We start from the raw sequence: 18,233 nt of genomic DNA on the forward strand, positions 1-18,233 counted from the left end.
TGATTTCTTTATAACTTGTTTGTTGGTTTCCTTACATGTTAAGCAACTGTCCATAACCTGTTTGGCTAGGGTATACACCCATAAACCCTGAGAACTGTGTCACACATGGCTTGGGGTCCCCAGTGGGTCCCTTGATGCAGGTGGGTAGGATTTCTCTCATGAGGGGTTTGAATAGCATTTCTCTTTGATCTGGTAACACCGATTTTCCTTCTGAGTTTTCTTTGGCTCCATTTTTATTAATTTTTCCTTTTCTGCAGCAGACAAGGTAGGGGTTGCAGCAGGGGGAGGAAGACAAGGGGTTAAGTGAAAGATAGGTGTTGCAGATGAAATGGCAGCCTGTTTAGCCACTTGATCTGCAAGGTTATTTCCCTGACTTGTAAAGGAAAAGTCGTTTTGGTGTCCGGGGACATGTACAATGGCTATTTCTTCTGGCAACTGGAGATTGTTTAAAACATGGACGATTAGCTCCTCGTGGGTAAGATATTTTGGCCTTTAGTTTTTTTTTGTTTGTTTTTTGGTGTTTTTTTGAGACGGAGTCTTGCTCTGTCACCCAGGCTGGAGTGCAGTGGCACGATCTCAGCTCACTGCAAGTTCCACCTCCCGGGTTCATGCCATTCTCCTGCCTCAGCCTCCTGAGTAGCTGGGACTACAGGCTCCCGCTACCACGCCTGGCTAATTTTTTTGTATTTTTAATAGAGACGGGGTTTCACCATGTTAGCCAGGATGGTCTTGATCTCCTGACCTCGTGATCCGCCCACCTCAGCCTCCCAAAGTGCTGGGATTACAGGCATGAGCCACTGCGCCTGGCCTGGCCTTTAGTATTAATAAGACCTTGCTCAGCCCAAATTTTTCCAAATATATGAGCTACTCCAAAAATGTATTTAGAATCAGTATGAATAGTTCCTTCCTTGCTCTGTAAGTGTTTTAAAACCTGGCTGAGTGCAAATAGTTCACATGCTTTGGCAGACCAACTATTGGGCAACCTTCCTGACTCTGTTTCTTCAAGAGTTTCTCCATCAATTACTGAATACCCATTGTGTTTTTCTCCTTTAATTGCTTGGGATCAACCATCTATAAATAAGTGTCACCCCATTTTGAAAGGGGTCTCTCTTAGATCCGGCCTGACCTTTGTTTGGTAGTCAGTTAGATCTAGACATAAGTGTTCTCTTTTTAGATTTGGGTCCCCTGTTAAGAAACCTCTCGGATTGAGTGAATTATCAGTAGTCAAGGTTAAATCATCTTTTTAGTAAAATAGCCTCATATTTTAAGATTCTGGAGTCAGTGAGCCACCTTCCTGCTTTTTTATTTAAAATAGCTCTAACTTGGTGGGATGTGCTTACAGTCAATTTCCCCTCAAAGATTAATTTTCTACTTTCTTCAACTAATACTTCTGTAGCTGCAACGGATTGGATGCACTGAGGCTACCCACAGGTGACTGGGTCTAAAATTTTTGATAGGAAGGCTACGGGCTGCCGGCGACCACCATGTTCTTGAGTAAGCACCCCTAAAGCTACCCCGTTATTTACATTAACAAAAAGATGAAATGGCTTTTCTAGGGAAGGTAAGGCTAAGACAGGGGCAGTTATGAGTTTGTATTTCAGCTCTTCAACCTGATTGACTTCCTCAGAAGTCCACAGGAGACGGTCCAGTTTCCACTGGGTAAGCTTTTCATATAAAAGTTTACTTTTTAGGGCATATGAGTCAATCCATAAGCATCAATATCCAACTAATCCTAGAAATTTTCTGAGTTATTGCTTAGTTTGAGGCAAGGGTAAGGACACGATGCCTTCAACTCGTTCAGGTCCTATCCTTTGCTTACCTGCACTTATTAAGTGGCCTAAATATTTAACTTCAGGCTCCACATACTGAAGCTTTCCTTTAAGAACCATAACCCCTCGAACTCCAGATGGTTAAGGATATGTGTAGAGAAGCCAGCTACTTTCTCTACATCTTCAACAGATATGAGAATATCATCCATGTACCGGAGCAGGCATATTTGCTTTGGGATGACAACTTTTTCTAACACTTGTTCTAAAATTTGACCAAAAAGGTTTGGAGAGTCTGTAAACCCTTGAGGTAAAACTGTCCATCAATAATGTTGTTTTCGCCCTGAATGGGGATCCTCCCACTCAAAAGCAAATATGTCTCAGATGTCTTCAGCCAAGGGGCATGCCCAGAAGGCATCTTTTGAATCTATTACTGTAAACCACTGATGGTTTTGTGGAATTTTGCTGAGAATGGTGTATGGGTTGGGGACAACAGGATGGTTAGTTTGGACTATTTGATGGCTCTAAGATCTTGTACCAAGTCAGTATGACCCATCTAATTTCTTGACTGGCAATATTGGAGTGTTATACGGGGACATACAGGGTTCAAGGAGCCCATCTTTAATAAGACTTTCAATTATAGGCTTTAATCCTATCCTGCCCTCTAGGGGTTTGGGGTATTGTTTCCTCCTTACTACTTCCCTGGGGGTTCTTAACTTGATGTGGATTGGAGGGATTCAGAGTTTCTCCCGGTTTCCTTCCCTTGACCAGACACTAGGATTAATGCATTTTTCATCTGTGATGGTGAGTAGGTTTAATGAGGTAAAGAATCCTTTAGGACCAACTTGTAAGCCTGTGCCTAATTCTAGCATTAAGTCTCTTCCTAATAGATTAGTTTCTGCCTCAGGGATCAACAAAAATTGGATATGAGTCAACCGATCTTGGTATTTAACTTCTGTACTTTCTAAGATTTTTGCTTTAAATCCTTCTTTTACCCCAGAGACTAAAAGTTCTTCTGAAGAGCAGGTAATGTTGGATGGGGGGAAGCAAATGGAGGAGCGAGCCACTCCTGAATTGACTAAAAGGTGATAAGCTCATGTTTGGTTCCCACCTGTAAATTTATCAAGGGCTCCTGGTGGGACTCGAGATAAACAGAGCCCCTGACCCCCCTGTTCTTCCTCAAAAGTCATGAGTTGAAGGGCTTCTTTCTCCTTTTCCAGTTTGGGACATTCTCTTTTGAAGTGGCCTGCTCTTCCGCATTTATAGCACCTATCCTGTCCCTCTTCTCTCTCAGTTCTGGGATTCTTCAACTTTGCCCCCCCAAATTCTTTAGAGGGTCTGGTAGACAAGGGCCTGGGTCCTCTAGAGGGAGGCTTGGGTCCTTTAAACGAGGGTCTGGACCTTTTATAGTTTCTGGCCCCCTGGAAGCTTTGTTTAGAAGCATGTGGGTTTGGGACCACCTGCTGGAAAGTGGATAACGTGAGTTTTTGCCTTTTGTTTTTGCTTCTTTCCTCACATACATTTTTTGAGCTTCTCCGAGAAGTTCACTTAGAGGTTGGTTTTCCCAGTCTTCTAATTTTTGTAACTTTTTTGAAATATCTGGCCAACTTGTAGTGACAAAATGGAGCTTTAACACTCCCTGTCCAAGGAGATCTTCCAAATTTAGGCCTGCATATTGTCTCATTTGGTCCTTTATTCTTGTCTAGAAATTTCATAGGTCCCTCATCTTTTTCCTATTGTATATCAAATGCTTTAGAGAAGTTTTGGGTTCAGGGTACTGATTCCCTAATTCCCTTTATTATCATTTCCCTTAGGTCTTGCATATTTTCCCAGTGAGCTGCATTAATATCGTCCCACTGGGGGTCTTGGGTGGGAAACTTTTGATCTGCGGTAGGAATGTTTTGACCAGGAGGGTGTTCGTGTTCCCAGATTGCCATAGCAGCCCTACAGATCATGCTTCTTTCCTCCCCTGAAAAGAGGATGCCTAGGATGGACATTAACTCGACCCAAGTGTATAACTGAGGTCCTAAGAATTGATCAACCTGATCTGTTACCCAATAAGGTCATCCAATAATGGCTTAAGTTCCTTCTTCAAACTGCAGACCTCTGAACTGGTTAAGGGAGCATTCACAAAACTAATAGCCCCCCTGTCCTTGTGGCACCTCTTTTAAGGGGAAGAGAGTTGGGGCTGGCTCCATAGATGTGGAGGGAAATGGGAAATTTTGGATATCTTTTTTACATTGTTCTACCTCACGTTGGAGTCCTTTTAGGGAGGGGTACTTAGGCTGAGAAGGAACAGGCTAATGGGATGGTGATTCCCAAGAATCAGGATTGTAAGGAGGAGGAATAACATGAGCAGGAGAAGGATCTGGAGCAGGAACGGGGACAGCAGCTGCTACCTGAGGGGAAGGGTTAGGGGCACTGAGTGTGGGGGAAGATGGTTTAGAGGATCCCATGTGCTGGAGTCTTTAGGCATGGGGACTGGCTTTTCTGACTCTTCAGTTTGAGGTGCTAGATTGGGTTTTTCCCTAGTTGTCTTTAAGGGAAAGAGGAGGACAGGTCCCTGCCTCCAACAAAGAGCATAGGCCAATTCTTCTTGAGAAACTGGACTTTTATCATTTACATATTGAATTAGAAGTTGACACATCACATCCTTGTTCAACCCAAACTTTGGCCAAAAGATTGAGGGTTTGAGGATGGGTCCCTGAGTCCAAATAAAACAGCAATAGTTTGTCATTTGTTGCTTTTTCTTATGTTTAGTTCTCTCATTATCTTTCCAATATTTTAACATGAGACCTAGGGGACTAACAGCGGGAATATCTTTATTGCTGTCTTTATCCTTTTTACTCCGTGTCCTGCTTGGGGTATTTCCCATGTTGGGTCCTAGTTAGGCTCAGTCCCTCATATTAGAGATTTCTTGCCTATCCTTTTCTGGAGGCTTGCTGAGGCTCAATCCCTCGTATTAGAGATTTCTTGCCTCTCCTTTTCTGGAGGCTTATTGAGGCTCAATCCCTCATACTAGAGATTTCTATCCTTTAGCCCCACCTGCTGGAGGCTCCTTGCCCCCTTCTTTTGCTTTGTCCACTCTGGTCGCTTCCCGGAGGGGAATTTAGGTCCCTCTTAGCATTGGCATGCCAGTATAAACCCCATGGCAGGATCTGTCCTAAGCCATATGAGGTGACCATGGAACCTCAGATAGGACACACTCACTCCGCACAGCAGTAGTGCTTAGTACCATTCACACAAGCAGCACCGCAAGCAGTAATGCTTGTGATCATTCACACACACTTTCAACCTCCAGAATATCTTGACCACCAAGGAAATGCTTTGTCACCCCTGTGACGTTTCTTACCTTGGTCTGTGCACAAAGTTACCTGGTCACCATGGTGTTGCAAGCCTTTTTTTCCCCACATTGCTGAGAGTCCGGGTTTATTCGTCACACCGGGTGGGTTCCGATCCCTCACCCTGAGGCCACTGCAACGAGGCAGTGGGATGCGTCTCCTTATGAGAGGTGACCAGAGACCCCTTCCCTGGAGGAGAATGGGAATCCTGGATGAGCCCCAGATTTGTTGGAGATAAATGCTCAGTGCTGCAAAGTGAAACCAGCACTGAGGCGAAAGTTTTCTCAGCAAGGCAGTTTACTTCTGCAGAAGGGTGCTGCTTGTGTCAATCACGATTGCAAGAGCACACCGAACAAAGGAAAGCAGGGGTTTTTATTCCTAACACAATCCCTGCCTCTGTGTCACTCCTTCATGGGCTGTGGTTGGACTGCACAATCTAAACTGACCCGACTGGCTATTTGTGAATACTTTCCCAAATAAGGAAGGGAAGGGAAATGTGAGTTACAGTGGTGGGACGTGCGGTTTCGAAGGGAGGAATGGGTGAAGAGTGGGTAACCAAGGGAACAGATGTGAGTTATTGATTAGAACTGACAGGAAGGTTGTTTACAGTTACGGTAACTAGGGACAAGGAGGCATAGAGAACAAGAAAGTTGAGTTTGAGAACAAAGAACAAGGAAGTTAACAGGCTAAACCTTTGAAGAGGAATTTTATTGTATCCTACATACTTGTTCTAGTCTGTTGTTGACACTTTCCAGTGCATTTTTTATTTCTTTAAGTGTGTCTTCTGTTTGCAGAAATTGTGATTTTTTTTTCTTTATAATATCTATTTCTCTGGAGAATTTTTCATCCATAGCCTGTATTTTTTGTTGTTGTTTTCTTCTTTCTTTCTTTCTTTTTTTTTTTTTTTTGAGACTCTGAGCACTCTGTTGCTCAGAGTGCAGTGGTGGAATCTCAGCTCACTGCAACCTCTGGCTCCTGGGTTCACGCAATCCCCCTGCCTCAGTCTCCCAAATAGCTGGTATTACAGGCACGCACCACCATGCCTGGCTGATTTTTGTATTTTTGGTAGAGATGGGGTTTCACTATGTTGGCCAGGCTGGTCTCAAACTCCTGACCTCAAGTGATCAGCCCGCCTCAGCCTTCCAAAGTGCTGGGTTTACAGGTGTGAGCCACTGCGCCTGGCCAATCCATAGCCTGTATTGTTTTTTTAAATTTCTTTGTTTTCACTTTTTTCTGGTCTCTCCTTGAGTAGTTTAATAATCAACCATCTGAATTGTTTATCTGGCAATTCAGAGATTTCTTCTTGATTTGCATTCATTGCTGGGGAGCCAGTATAGTCTTTTGGAGGTGTTATAGAACCTTGTTTTGTCATATTACAATTTTTCTGATTTCTTCTCACTTGGGTAGACTATTTCAGGGGAAAAATCTGGAACTCAGGGGCTACTGTTCAGATTCTTTTGTCCCACAAAGTGACCCCTTGATGTGATGCATTCTCACTTCCCCTAGGGATGGAGGTTCGTGAGAGCCAGACTGAAGTGATTGCTATTGCTCTTCTGGGTCCAGCCACCCAGTGGGGCTACCAGGTTCCAGGCTGGTGCTAAGGAATGTCTGCAAAGAGTCCTGTGATGTGATCCGTCTTTAGCTCTCCTGGCCATGGACACCAGCACCTGCTCTGGTGGAGGTGGGAGGGGAGTAAAGTAGACTGTGAGTGTGAGAGTCCTTGCTTGTAGTTTTGTTTACTGTGCTGGCTTTCTCAAATGCTGGTTATGCTAGCAGTGAAGTTGTCACGTGGACAGACTCAGGAGCTCTGGTTAGCCAGGATGTTGAAAGCAGTGGAATTAGCTGTTGTTTCTCATTTCTTGGAGCAGGGTTATTCTGTTGTGAGTTGCTGTAATGTCCTGACTTGGTTGGCCTCCAGCCAGGAGGTGGCGCTTTCAAGAGAACACCAGCTGCAATACTGGAAGGGGAATATAAGCTTGCCCTAAGTTGGCCAGGATAAGTATTAGGATTTCTCAGGTGATGGACAGGGCCATAAAGCTCCCAAGAGTTTATGGCTTTTGTGATCAGCTACCAGGGCGGGTAGAGAAATACTGTCAGGTTGGGGCAGGATTAGGTGAGTCTGAGCTCAGACTCTTTCCAGGAATCTGTTACTGATTTCTAGTTTTTAATTCCACAGTGTTTGAAGGACATACTTGAAATAAATTTAAAATCCATTGAGATTTGTTTCGTGGTCCAGAATATGGCCTATCTTGGTGAATGTTTCATGTGTATGTGAAACTGAGGCATCCATCCCTCAGTTTCAACCACCCATAGATTTGTAATTATTGTTACATTTACAGAAATTTGGAGGAAGGTAGAAGTTATTGTCTTGAACCATAAAATGTCTGTTTGAAGTCTTTGAGCTCCTCAAGGGTAGGCTGTATGTCCTGTTTACCTTTGATCCTCTCAGCATAATGCTTGGACCAAAATGGAAGCTCAGCAGACACTGGTTGAATGAATGAATAGATGACATTCAATTGTTAGGCTGTGTTCTTGTTTTGGATTTAGAAAATATGCTTATTGTGTTATGCAATAAGACTGAGTCTTGGCTGGGTGCAGTGGCTTACGCCTGTAATCTCAATACTTTGGGAGGCCGAGGTGGGTGGATCACTTGAGGCCAGGAATTTGAGACCAGCCTGGCCAACATGACAAGACCCTGTCTTTACTAAAAATACAAAAAAATTAGCTTGGCATGGTAATGCACACCTGTAATCCCAGCCACTCGGTAGCCTGAGGCATGAGAATCTCTTGAACCTGAGAGGTGGAGGTTGCAGTGAGCCACGATCATGCCACTGCACTGCAGCCTGGGCAACAGATCAAGACTCAGTCTTAAAGACAAAAAAAAAATACTGAGTCTTACACACTTTTGCATCTTTATGTCTCTATGGGTCTTCACACAGAGCTTGGCACATTGTAGCTGCTCAGTCAGCACTGTTTGTGCTGAATTGAACCAATGAGATACGTACAAAGGGGCTGTCTCTCACTACTGGGGATTTAAAGCCACCCCGAGGCATTTGACAAGCTGTTCTGGCCAAGGTTGAAGAGGTTGTCCTGTCATAAAGCCCCCCTAAGACATGATGTCACACATAGACACCACTCTCCGTGCGAAAGGGGAGGCCTGTGCACTGAACTCCCAGACTTAGTTGGGCCTCAGTGCTCTTCTTGGGTTTGGTCATAGAGCCCAAGAGGAGGTGGATAAGCTGCCTGACACTGATATGGTAAAAGGATTATCTGCAAATTTCTAGCATCATCAAGATTGGCCTCTTTGGTAAGCAGGCCTAAAAGGCTGCCCTCATTAAACCACCCAAGCAGGTGAAAATTATCTTTTTGCCCCAAGCCTACCTTTTCTACATCCTTTTCTACTTGGCATGCCCCTTCTACTCCTCTTCTCTCCTTTAGGACTCATTCTCTCTCCTTTCCTCCTCTAAACCTCCTCCCAGAAAAAGACCTGATAACTTCACTTACACTGGGTTATAGATGACTAACAAAGCTTACTATTGAATATGTTGCTAGCAGAAATCTGAATAAGATACAGCAACTTTTCAACTCTGATCAGGGCTTTAAGCACTAGGATGAACCACAGCCATGTAATCATTCATTTCGTTACTTAGCTCTTGCTGTGTCCCACGCATAGGGGCAGCTACTGGGGGTTTGACAGTGGACGGACCTAAAGTGGTCCCTCAGTCAGGGGACAGTACAGTACCCTAAGAGCACTGAGGAGGGCCACCCCACCTGAACTCAGGTAGTCAGGGGAGCCTTCCTGAAAGCCATGGAGAAACACGTTCTAGGTAGAGAACAGCACATGCAAAGGCCTAGAAGTGAGTGTCTGAGGTGGAAGTTCAGAGTCTTTGTTGTCAGCAGGACATGGAGCAACACTTAACACTGAGATTTAGGCAGAGAGAGACAGAGAGACAAAGAGACAGAGATAGAGAGACAGAAACAGATACAGAGACAGATAGAGATACAGAGAGATAGAGACAGAGAGAGACAGAGATACAGAGAGAGAGAGAGACAGAGATAGAGATACAGAGAGAGAGGCAGAGACAGAAATAGAGACAGAGAGAGAGGCAGAGACAGAAATAGAGAGACAGACAGAGATAGACAGAGACTGAGAGATAGAGAGAGAGAGGAGTGGGAGGCAGGAGGAAAACCAGAGCATGAGAGGTCAAGCAGCCAAGAGAAAAGGTGAGGTCGTTAAAGAAAGGGTCGCTGGGGCCGGGTGCAGTGGCTCATGCCTGTAATCCCAGCACTTTGGAAGACTGAGGCAGGCGGATCACGAGGTCAGGAGATCAGGACCATCCTAGCTAACATGGGGAAACCCCGTCTCTACTAGTAAATACAAAAAAATTAGCTGGGCCTCGTGGCGGGCCGCTTGTAGTCTCAGCTACTTGGGAGGCTGAAGCAAGAGAATGGTGTGAACCCGGGAGGCGGAGCTTGCAGTGAGCCAAGATCACGCCACTGCACTCAAGCCTGGGTGACAGAGCAAGACTCTGTCTCAAAAAAAAAAAGAAAGGGTCATCTGGGTTTGGTGACTAGGAGCGTACTGGTGACCTCAGTGAGAGGGGTTTCAGAGGCTTATGGGGACAGATACAGGTTGAAGTGGGTTGTGGAGCGCGGGAGAGGTAGAAAGCAGTAAACACACCCCTCTGCCAACACCGCTCTCAGGAGACTGGTGTGAAGGGTAGGGGTCAGGACACTAGCTGGAGAAGGAATATGGGTTCAAGGGAGAAGGGCTTTCTTCTTTTTAATAGAAGAGATCAGCAATGTGTTTAGATGCTGATGGAAGGAGCCAGAAAAAAGGAAAAGGAGAATATTGAGGTGAGACGAGATCTCCAAATGCCCAGGTGAGAAGACCAGATGAAATGGGGCACAGGAGTAGGGCTAGCTTTGGAGAGGGAGGGGAGCCTCCTCCCCTCCTCCCCTGGGAGAGGAAATGGCCTATGAGAAGCCGATGAGTGAATGGGTTTGGTGGCAGCAAGTTGAGGAAATGCCCATCTCATGGTGCCTATGCTCTCTGCTGAAAGTGAGGAAGACGGGGTGGAGTTAGAGGTTAAAGAGAGAATCTAAGGGCTGGGCACTGTGAGGAGGGCAAGGCAGGATTGGTGGAGCCCAGGAGTTCAAGACCAGCCTGGGCAACATGGTGAGACCCTGTCTCTACAAAAAAATTAAAAATTAGCTGGGTGTGGTGAGGTGTGCCTGTGGTCCCAGCTACTCAGGAAGCTGAGGTGGAAGGATCACTTGAGTGCAGGATGTTGAGGCTGCAGTGAGCTGGGATCACGCCACTGCACTCCAGCCTGAGTGACACAGCAAGACTCTGTCTTTAAAAAAAAAAAAAAGTGGCTGGCCTCGGTGGCTCACGCCTATAATCCCAGCACTTTGGGAGGCCGAAGCGGGTGGATCACCTGAGGTCAGGAGTTTGAGACCAGCCTGGCCAACATAGTGAAACCCCGTCTCTACTAAAAATACCTTAAACCCAGGAGGTGGATGTTGCAGTGAGCCGAGATCGTGCCAGTACACTCCAGCCTGGGCGACAGAGACTCCGTCTCAAAAAAAAAAAAAAAAATCCCCCATAGTCACCTGTAGTCAACCCTTCCTCCTACTCCCACACCCTGGCCATCAGTGAACAGTTTCCTGTTCCTGTAGTTTTGCCTTTGCAAGATTGTCATATAAATGGAAACATATGCTAGCCTTTTCAGTCTGGTTTATTTTACTTAGCACAAAGCATTTGAGATTCATCTAGTCACGTGTATCAGTAGTTTGTTCCTTTTATTGAGTGGTGGTCCATTGTATGGATGTTCCAGAACATTTGGACTATTTCTAGTTTGGGGCATAAAATCACTATTAATATTCACGTACAAGTTTTGTGTGTACATAGATTTTCCTTATACTTGAGTAAAGAGCAAGCAGTGGAATTTTTGGGTCATATGGTAAGTGTAAGTTTAATTTTGTAAGAAACTCAAACTTTTTCAAAGCTGCTGTCTCACCAGCAATAACCGAGAGGTTCCAGTTGTTCTACATCCTCTCCAGCATTTGTTATTTTTGAAAGCCATTCTAAAAGGCATATTTCAATTTTTATTAGATCAGTATTGAAGATTTACATTATTAAACTATGTAAACAGGCCAGGCGTGATAGTTCACGCCTATAATCTCTGCACTTTGGGAGGCGAAGGCAAGAGGATCACTTGAGCTCAGAAGTTCCAGACCAGCCTGGTCAACATGGTGAGACTCTGTACAAAAAATAAATAAATAAATAAATAAATCAGAAAAAAATTAGCTAGGTCAGGCACAGTGGCTCATGCCTGTAATCCCAACTACTTGAGAGGTCAACATGGGAGGATCCCTTGAGTCCAGGAGTTCGAGACCAGCCTGGACAACGTTGGGAGACACTGTCTATTTAAAAAAAAAAAATTAGCTGAGTGTGGTGGTGCCCTGTGATCCCAGCTACTAAGGAAGCTGAGGTAAGAGAGTCACTTACTTGAGCACAGGTTGTGAAGGCTGCAATGAAACGTGATCACTGCACTCCAGTCTGGGCAACAGAGCAAGACTCTTTCTCAAAACAAAAAATGTAGACAGTAGTCCCAGTTGAGTCATGATTTTAGTTTTTCTTCTTCTCTTTCTTTAGTTTTTTGTGCATCTATTATATAATTAATTCATCCAAATTTTTTGCCAAAAATAGAAATCTCTTTGCAGTACATTTAGACAGATCAGGTCATTTCTCCATATGATCATTTTCATGGAGACATATCTCAGGAGCCCTCCATCTCCCTGATTCCATCTGGATGGGGCACCCTGGAGGTCTGCTGCCCAGCTGTCCTCCTGAGCTCCCCATTCACCCTTATGCTCAGGGGCTCTCCCTGCCTGTTGTGCTGGGTCCCATGTTATCTTCTTTTCTATTTCTCCTTTATTTTAGTGAAGTACAACCTCCAGTTGCTTCCTGAGGGGTAGTCTTGAGACATTTATGTATCCGAAAAGACCTCAATTCATACTTGCATAGCATTTGGCTAGGTATAGAGTTCTAGATTGGAAATATTTTCTCTCAGATTTTGAAGGTCTTCATTATCTTATAGCTTCAAAGGTTGGTGTTGAGAAGTCTGATGAATGTTGAATTCCTGAAGCTCAGACTTTTTTTATCTCTGGAAGTTTTTAGGTTCCGCTCTGTCCTCAGTGTTGTGAAATTTCTTGACAACAAAATTGGGGCTGGGTCCCCTTCATTCATTGTCGTGAACACTTGGTGTTTCCTTCTCTACTGGAAACTCATGTTTTTCCTCTGTGAGAACTTGTCTTGACAAAAAAGAAACGTATTTATTAGACATCTTTCCCTGCCTCCTAGTCTGTTGTCTCTGCTGCCTGTTTCAGAAACATCTAAACAACAATTTAGCTGTTGGAGCTCCTGACCTCTTCTCTGTTCTTTCTGGAAAATATTTTTTTCAAGTTTAGCTTCTATACTTTGATTAGATTTTGCATTCCTATTATTATATTTTTTTATTTTTAAGGCAAGGTCTTTCTCTGTTGCCCAGGCTGGAGTGCAGTGGCACGATCACAGTTCACTGCAGCCTTGTTCCTGGACTCAAGTGATCCTCCCACCTCAGCCTCCCAAGCAGCTGGAACTACAGGTGTGTGCCACCACACCCAGCCAGTATTTTAACTTTTTGTAGAGATGGGGTCTCCTTAGGTGGCCCAGGCTGGTGTTGAACTCCTAGGCTCAAGCAATCCTCCTGCCTTAGCCTCCCAAAATGCTGGGATTACAGGCATGAGCTAAGGCACCCAGACTATATTTTTGTCAAGAATTAGTGGTGGTGGGTGTTTGAACATTTTTATTTTAGAGCCTCCTATTCTTATTTCATGAATGCAAAGTTTTATCTTTCCGAAGATATCAATTATAGATTTTTTTTTAAGACAGTTTCACTCTTGTTGACCAGGCTGGAGTGCAATGACGCGATCTTGGCTCATTGCAGCCACCACTTCCTGGGTTCAATCGATTCTCCTGCCTCAGCCTCCTGAGTAGCTGGGATTACAGGCACCCACCACCACACGTGGCTAATTTTTTGTATTTTTAGTAGAGACGGGGTTTCACCATGTTGGCCAGGCTGGTCTCGAACGCCTGACCTCAGGTGATCCACCCATCTCGGCCTCCCAAAGTGCTGGGATTACAGGCGTGAGCCACCCTGCCCAGCCCAATTATAGATTTTTTAAGTTAAGGTATTGACAGAGCTCACCTCAGCCTTTTTCTCTCTCCTTGTCATGCAGCCCACAGGGGAGACGGTCAAGCCAGTATGGGGGCTAATGAATAAATGCTACACTGTGCCCACTCAGGTGGGTAAGGGCTGCCACTCCTCTTCCCCTGGAGTGGGGCGGCTGTGCTGGCACCCTTGGCAGACACACTAAGGGGAACTGCACCTGGAGAGGATGGGCCAGTCGGGGAAGGACTGCTGGTCACTCATAGCTGTGTGTCACCCCTCCCACCTCCCTCTGCGGAGACGCAAAGTCAAGAGTAGGAAGAAGCCAACCTCTGAGGTAAGGCTTCCCCTGGAAGGCCCAGGGCTGGGGCTCTCTCCTTTCAGAGCTCAGTTAGACCCAGACACACGGCAGGGAGTCCCAAGGGTAGTGGCAGGCCCCCTCCAGGAAACTCACAAGGTTACCACAGCTCAACTGAAAAGGAAGAACTTCCCAGGACTGTGACACCCCAGTGTGAGAACAGGAGGATGAGGTGCTCTGAAGGCCTTTCTGCCCAGTCTGCCCTCTTATTCCTCCTGCAGGTCACGACCCCCAGGAGACCTGGAGGACTGAATGCTGCTGCCCCCAAGGAGGAGGCTGCCGTCTTATCCCAGGAGGGAGAGCAGGTGAAGTCCCCAGGGGAGGAAGCACCTAGCCCCATTCCTGCTGAGCAGGAGGTGGCAGGTACCCCAGACTGGGAGGTAAGGACAGCCCGGGGCTTCAACTGGAACGTCTCCAGCATGGGTCCGACTGAGCAGCCATGGAGCACTGCAGAGTGGGAGGCAGCAGGGCAGGGAAGCAGTGCTGGAGGCTGGCTCAACCCCCAAGACCAGCAGGCCAAGCTGCCATCCCAGGGGAGCGAGGACGTCTGTGCAGAGCTGAGAGGCAGTAGCCATGTGTGAACAGACTGGGCCTCATCCTGGCCTCACCAACTTTGTGTGGACAGAGCCTGTTTCCCTGTCTGTGCAACACAGAACCTGCCTGATCTCACTGCTGGATCCCTCTTCTTCCTGCCAGGAAAATAAAAAGGTTCAAAAGGAAGTTGCTGCGTATCCATCTGGTAAGACCACTGACCCAGCGTGCTGCAGGGGGCTGCTTCCACCCCGCTTCTCAGTGACTGCCAGGGTCACAGACACCCCAGCCCTTTCCCACCTTCCTGACCTGGGGAGGGGAGGGGAGGGAAGCAGCCCAGGAGTCAGGTGCCTTGACCTTCCTGGGAGCCTCCTTGGGTGGGCAGGAACTCTGGGCCACTCCCCTGAGCTGGCTGCATCCCTACCTTTCACCACAGCTGACCTGGCCCCGGGGCATCTCAGAGGGAGGGTTGATTGCTCCCAGGAGGGGACTCACAAGGCTGCCGGTTTCTACTTTGCAGAGGCCTCTGAGGACAGCAAAGAGCAAAGGCCCTGGGACCGGGTCTCCGTGCCCATGACAGAGCTCTGGCTGGACTGGTTCTCAGCCTCTAACACCCCCAAGACTCAGAACCGTGAAGAAAATCTTTCCAATAAATCCAAGAGTTGCTGCTGCTATAGGCCAGGCTGCCACCTCTCGGGGCCTCCGTCTTCAGACAAACCCAGCCTGGCTTCATCCACACTCCCTGTCCCCACAGCTGCAGGAACAGCACTTCCTGCCACCGAGCCGTGTGACCACAGTGGATTGTCTCTGGAGGGGCCCAAGGGGGCCCTGGCCACCTTTCTGACTGACTCGGTGCCAGGAGACAGACCAACGTCCCTCTCGTGCTGACAGCCGGGCCGCACCCTGGCATGAGGGCATTTACAGAAATGCTGGCGGAACTGCTGCCAGGGAGGCTGTAGGGTCCTCTGGCAAAAGAGGCCTCAGGTGGCTCCTCAGAGTGTCTGTGGTTCTCTGTCCCAGGCTGTTCCCTAAGAAGGTCTGCCCAGGACTCAGGTAATCATATGCTCATTAGAAACTCCTGGGCACTGCCTGTGTGCCCAGCCCAGCCCATTATGTCGGTGAGGACAGACGTGGAGGACAGCAGTCCCTGCCCTTGGTTGGGGCTCCAGGCCAGCAAGGGCCACAGCCCCAGAAGGCAGAGCAGGAAGACAGGACTCGGGGCAGGTGAAGCAGCCTTCTCATTGGCAGAAGGGAAACAGAAGCCCAGGGTGGGGAAGGGTGGGGAAGGGTGGGGAAGGGTGGGGAAGGGTGGGCCCGGGGTCACACGGGGTAATGGCAGAGCCAGGACTAGGGTCAGGGTCTCTGGCTCTCAGCTGCCCATGCCACCTCCTCCTTCTCTGCCCGCCCCAGTGCCTCATGGGCCCAAGGTTGACTCCCGCCCTAGGGCAGGCCAGTGACCCACAGGGCTCATACATGGCCCCTGGCCAAGCCTGTGGGCCCTGCCTTACCCCTACCGGGAGGATGGCACCTAGGGTTGGAGCCAAACAAGTGTCCTCCTCCAGCGCCAGCCTGGCCCCGAGTGCAAACTCGTCACTGGTCAGGGGTCCGGACAGCAGCATCCCTGAGGGCCGAGAGAGGGGGCCAGTCCTGTGGTGAGGTTGAGAGGTGTCAACGTGCTGGCGGTCCTCGCTCGCTCTCAGCACCTCCTCAGCCTCAGCGTCTGCTCTGACCACACTTGAGGAGCCCTTCAGCCCAGCGCTGCACTGTGGGAGCCCCTCTCTGGGCTGGTGGAGGCTGGAGCCAACTCCCTCTGCTTGCGGGGAGGTATGGAGGGAGAGGCGTGGGCAGGAACCTGGGTTGCTCACGGGCCAGCACCAGTTCCGGGTGGGCAGGGGCTCAGCGGGCCCTGCACTCGGAGCAGCCAGCTGGTGCCTCCAGCCCCAGGCAGTGAGGGGCTTAGCACCTGGGCCAGCAGCTGCGGAGGGGGCGTTGGGTCCCCCAGTACTGCTGGCCCGCCGGCGCGCACCACACTTGAATTGTCGCCAGGCCTCAGTCACCTCCCCGCGGGGCAGGGTTCGGGACCTGCAGCCTGCCATGCCCAAGCCTCCCCATGGTGGGCTCCCTGCGAGGCCCGAGCCTCCCACACGGGTGCCTCCCACTGCTCCACGGCACCTGGTCCCATCCACTGCCCAAGGGCTGAGGAGTGCAGGTGCCCGGCGTGGGACTGGCAGGCAGCTCTGCCTGTGGCCCTGGCATAGGATCCACTAGGCGAAGCTGGCTGGACTCCTGAGTCACGTGGGGACTTGGAGAACTTTTATGTCTAGCCAGAGGATTGTATATGCACCAATCAGCACTCTGTGTCTAGCTCCGGGTTTGTGGATGCACCAGTTAGCACTCTGTATCTAGCTAATCTGGTGGGTACTTGGGGAACCTTTATTTCTAGCTAAAAGATTGTAAATACACCAATCAGCACTCTGTGTCTAGCTCAAAGTTTGTAAACACACCAATCAGCACCCTGTGTCTAGCTGAAGGTTTGTAAACGCACCAATCAGTGCTCTCTGTCTACTCTATCTAGCTAATCTAGTGGGGACTTGGACAACCTTTATGTCTAGCTAAGGGATTGTAAATACACCATTCAGCACTCTGTGTGTAGTTCAAGGTTTGTAAATATACCAATCAGCACTCTGTGTCTAGCTCAGGGATTGTAAATGCACCAATCAGCACCCTGTCAAAATGGACCAATCAGCTCTCTGTAAGTGGACCAATCCGCTGTCTGTAAAATGGGCCAATCAGCAGGATGTGGGTGGGGGTCAGATAAGGGAATAAAAGCAGGCTGCCTGAAGTGGCAGCGGCAACCTGGTTGCCATCGTTCTTTTGCTGTTTGCAGTGAGTCTTCCTGCTGCTCACTCATTGGGTCCACACTGCCTTTATGAGTTGTAACACTGGAAGGACTGCAGTTTCACTCCTGAGGCCAGTGAGACCACAAACCCACCAGGAAGAATGAACAACTCCGTGCGTGCCGCCTTAAGAGCCGTAACACTCACTGTGAAGGTCTGCAGCTTCACTCCTGAAGCCAGCAAGACCACGCACCCACCAGAAGGAACAAACTCTGAACACACCATCTTTAAGAACTGTAACACTCACCGTGAGGGTCCACAGCTTCATTCTGGAAGTCAGTGAGACCAAGAACCCACCAATTTTGGACACAAGGTGACAGGCTGAGGGCGGTGGCTTGGTCCTGGGTTTTCCTGGGGCCTTCCCAGGGAATGTTCTGGCACCTGCCGACTGAGCCCTGGGAGGTAGCCCTGGCATATAGCTCCCTGATGCCATGATTTGTCTTCCGTTTTGGGGTGTCATATATGAAGGGAGGTGACTGTTGTGATGGTGCTGGCAGGACTGCTGCCCCTGATGTGGGGTGGGCTGAGTTAGGCCTGAAATGTGAGGCCGGGTGCGGTGGCTCACGCCTGTAATTCCAGCACTTTGGGAGGCCGAGGTGGGCGGATCACGAGGTCAGGAGATTGAGACCACCCTGGCTAACACGGTGAAACCCCGTCTCTGTTAAAAACAGACAAAAATATTAGCCGGGCGTGGTCGTGGGCACCTGTAGTCCCAGCTACTTGGGTGGCTGAGGCAGGAGAATGGTGTGAACCCGGGAGGCGGAGCTTGCAGTGAGCCAAGATCGCACCACTGCACTCCTGCCTGGGCGACAGAGCGAGACTCTGCCTCAACAGAAAAAAAAAAAAAAAAAAAAAAAAAAAAAAAAAGAAATATGGGCCTCCAGGCTGAGTTCTGCCCTCTCCACCACATCCAGGGCTGACTGACACCTCTAGTCAGTCCATTCTGGCCCCTTCCCCAGATGCCAGGACAATGTAGTCCTTGTCACCAATCTGGGCAGTCAGAGTTGGGTCAGTGGGACACGGGATTATGGGCAAGGGTAACTGACATCTGCTCAGCCTCAACGGACCCGTCTCAAATGCGGCCAGGCGGTGGGGTAAGCAGGAATGAGGCAGGGGTGGGGTTG

General features: G+C 48.4%; 1 protein-coding gene across 7 annotated transcripts in view; it reads left to right on the forward strand.

Moving 5' to 3' along the window:
• Positions 1-17,073, forward strand: part of LOC129529528 (uncharacterized) — a 35,822-nt gene extending 18,749 nt beyond the window's left edge. For 3 of the 7 annotated variants that reach the window (XM_055374769.2, XM_063704567.1, XM_055374770.2), the window contains exons 3-6: positions 13,394-13,660; positions 13,903-13,986; positions 14,378-14,420; positions 14,733-17,073. In XM_055374769.2, the coding sequence (XP_055230744.1) occupies positions 13,553-13,660; positions 13,903-13,986; positions 14,378-14,420; positions 14,733-15,100 (603 nt within the window). In that variant the 5' untranslated portion in view covers positions 13,394-13,552 and the 3' untranslated portion in view covers positions 15,101-17,073. Of the gene's footprint in view, positions 1-6,285; positions 8,415-12,663; positions 12,760-13,393; positions 13,661-13,902; positions 14,421-14,732 lie in introns of those variants that run through there. The other 4 variants (XM_055374771.2, XM_055374773.2, XR_010133096.1 and 1 more) reach the window with 4 other exon arrangements.
• The last annotated feature ends 1,160 nt before the right edge of the window (positions 17,074-18,233 follow it).

The sequence above is a fragment of the Gorilla gorilla genome, chromosome 23, assembly GCF_029281585.2.
Source record: "Gorilla gorilla gorilla isolate KB3781 chromosome 23, NHGRI_mGorGor1-v2.1_pri, whole genome shotgun sequence".
NCBI lineage: Eukaryota > Metazoa > Chordata > Mammalia > Primates > Hominidae > Gorilla > Gorilla gorilla.